Genomic DNA, 3385 nt, shown 5'->3' on the forward strand with positions numbered 1-3385 from the left:
GATTTTGAAAACAGGACCTTCACTTTTAATAGCATTGTTGACACTGTAGTAACCTTTTGTTACTTTGAACCAAATATGATATTGCAACAACAATAACTAATTATGTTAATTATAGCAAAAAGAATAGATAAACCTTAAACTGCCATGATATATGGCTCTTGGGTATCTCAAAATAGGAGTAAGAGTGTCCAGGGTGCAGCCAGCAGCAGCTGTTAGCAGGGAATCTGCTCCCACTCCATCTGTACTGTGTGTTTGTGCAATGAATGTGTGAATAAAACAGCTCTACCTTGGAAGTTTCCTCCTGTTTCCAGTCTTTGTGGTTACATTTGCTTTGTGCTTTCCTTTTCCTATTTATGGACAGTGACCTGACTGGGACAGAGGTTCCTGCAGCTCATGTCTCGTGTTCTGTTTTCTCCGCACAGTTTAACTTTTTGTATTTGAACAGTTGAATATATGTTTATTAGAGCAGTGGTTCTCAAATGGGGGTACGTGTACCCCTGGGGGTACATGAAGGCACTCCAGGGGGTACGTGAGGTTTTAAAATATACATTTTAAAAGTAGCATCCATGCAAAAATTAATTAATTATTAAATAATTATTTAATAAATATTCTAGTATAAGTTCATAAAATGAATTTTATATTCAGTAGGCTATTCAATTTCCTGATCCTAAAAACCCAGAGTGTCCCCCATACCAGGATGGTTGGACCCAACCTGTCATATGCCACCTGGCATCACCTGTCAATCACTTGAAAACTCAAAGATGGAGTCGTGGTTGAAGCGTAGCAGTTATAGTTTTAAATGGTTATATGCTCACTGTTTTTACTACATTAGTTTGAATCACTACATTTTAGTTACATTTATTATTAACATTTAAAAGGTTTGAAATAGTTTTTTTTTTTTTTTCAAATGTTTGAATTTTGTATGTGTCTATCAGTACATTTAGTCTCTACCAACACTGTCAGCCTTTAAGTCACATCTCAAAACACACCTCTTTAGACTGGCCTACCCCTAATATATTCATTATTTTATTAATGTTGCCAATTTTTTTCTGTACTCTTTTAGTGTTGTTTGTTATTACCGCCATTGCCGTTTTATTATTATTGTTTTATTTTTAATTGCTTATTGATCTGTTGTTATCAAAAACAAGATATTTAAAGAATACTTGGAATATTAAATCATAAAATAAATTAATATCAAAAGATAGAGCACAGAAACACACAGCAGCATTAAATAACATGGGAAATGAATGAGGGTCACTTTTGACCCATGTTGTGCACTAGAAGGGGTGGTCAATATGTTGTGCATCAAAGGGTTAAAAAAAAGGTTGAGATTATCTGTGGTTGTTTTGGGGCTGTGTGAAACAGCAGGCCGGGTGAGGCCGGTGGGCGGGGCTCTGTCATATGACGCTGCCTCAGTGACGTCAACGAGGTGATAAGTACTACTGGTGCTGACGCTCTGTGTGTGTATTGTGTCTGTGAGTGCAGTCAGAGGGAGAAACTCTACTAGAAACGTGAAGCCGTGCTTGTTGTCTGGACTCTTTTCTGTGACATGGAGGTCAGCGCAGAGGCCAAGAGGATCATGGTGGTGGCTCTGGGGAAACTGTACAGCTCCCGGACCCAGAGAGGGGGTCTCCGGCTCCACCGGAGCCTCCTCCTCACCATGGTCATGAAGTCCGCCCGGGACATGTACCATGCGGCCCAGGCGGCGGTGGAGAGTGGAGCAGTAGAATGGGAGCACCAGTCTCCAGCTGAGGGGGCCACAGAGGCTGCTGGCGCCCCAATGGAGCTCCAGAGCCCCGCTGCGACTAACACCGGAACCCCTCGGACTACTTCACCCCGAGAGGAGGTCCCAGCCTCCCCCACGGAGCTCCGCCGTGACGCGGACAACAAGGAGAACCTGAGCCCGTCTGGCCCGGGACAACAGTCGAGGAAGAGACGGGGGAAAGTAGCCGTGGAGCCGGACTTTCTACCCTGCAAGAAAGCAAAACTTGAGCAGGCCAACTGCCCTCCACAGCTCATTGTGAACTCTGTTTTACTGGACTATGTGAAGTGCAGCAGTGAGCTGGGAGCCCCCCCGGCCCCCATACCTCTCCACAGAGCCGTAGCAGCGTGTTGAAGCTCAGCAGATTAAAGGTGATGAACTTTTCGACGCGGTCAAAGGAGCCTGAACGCATCGGCAGACGGCCTCCACCGCCGGGCTCGTTGGGACACCCACCCGGGACAGAGAGTCCTGGAAGTCCGACATGACTGGACAGGTCGGCGCATGTTCCAGGGGCCACGGCAGCAGGCGGTGTGGAGGTCCCGGGGACTCCGGACCGGCCCCTGCTGGCCCAGGGCGGGCCTGAAGGGCCTGCTCCATGTTTGGGGCCCTGAACTCCTCTATGAACATTTATAAACACCAGAGACTGTATATAAATGGGACCAGTGCTGGCTGGAGATGAAGAGTGTTGATGAAAAAGTGTAAAAAGGTTCAATGACTACAACTACCTCAGTATTTATTAAACATTTTTGTACTGAAAGTGAATTGGGAGTGTTTGTATTTTTCAAAACTATTGAGAAGTTCCAATTACAGTCAGAATCTTCATCTTGGGTAGAACAAAACAAAGTCTGGCATCACAAATTGAGAAAGAAAAAAAATATATATATATTGGCGTCTTTCAGGACTCTCAAGGTTGCATTGCAATAAACAATTAAAAATAAACACACAAAAAGGGATTTTATTAAAAAAATAAAAAAAGGAAAGCATAAAATTAAGATGTATGATGGTCAAAAACAAACTAATTGAGGACAACCTGGAATGATAAAAATATTTTTTTGCAAAGATATAGAACATAAAAACTGTCGGGTTATTTTTTCAGCCAAGTACCCCCTAACCAGGGCAAAGCATTTTTGGTTGAAAAAAAAACAACTTAAAAACAGCGCTGTGTCATCAGGGTCTGATTTATTTAACTTTGGAACTGATAATAATAATGCATATTATTTATAGGCCCCTTTCAGGACTCTCAAGGTCACCTTACAATAAACAATTAAAAATAATAATAAAACAGCAATGACAGTAATAATAAACAACAATAAAACAATTACAAATAAGAACGATAATAAAAAACAACAATGACCGTAATAATAAACAACAAACAGTACAGACAAAAATTGGCAACATTAATAAAATTCAAACATTTGGAAAAAAAATCTATTTCAAACATTTTAAATGGTAACAATCCATAACTAAATTTATTGCAAATATTCCTCATCACTAAAATGTAGCGATTCAAACTAATGTAGTAAAAACAGTGACCATAGAAAATAAATAAATATGAGACAAAGTGAATGAAGTGCATCAGCCAGTATAGGTGTAAATTAAACAGAATAATAAAAATAATTAAAG

The 3385-nt window shown here is 41.0% G+C and overlaps 1 protein-coding gene across 1 annotated transcript; it reads left to right on the forward strand.

Annotated features, from left to right (window-relative positions):
• The first annotated feature begins 1511 nt into the window (after window positions 1–1511).
• ier2a (immediate early response 2a) lies at window positions 1512–3121 on the forward strand. The gene has a single exon (XM_059347474.1). The coding sequence runs from the start codon at window positions 1550–1552 to the stop codon at window positions 2114–2116; it is 567 nt and encodes a 188-aa protein (XP_059203457.1). The 5' UTR covers window positions 1512–1549; the 3' UTR covers window positions 2117–3121.
• The last annotated feature ends 264 nt before the right edge of the window (window positions 3122–3385 follow it).

The sequence above is a fragment of the Centropristis striata genome, chromosome 13 (genome assembly GCF_030273125.1).
Source record: "Centropristis striata isolate RG_2023a ecotype Rhode Island chromosome 13, C.striata_1.0, whole genome shotgun sequence".
In the NCBI taxonomy this organism is placed as follows: domain Eukaryota; kingdom Metazoa; phylum Chordata; class Actinopteri; order Perciformes; family Serranidae; genus Centropristis; species Centropristis striata.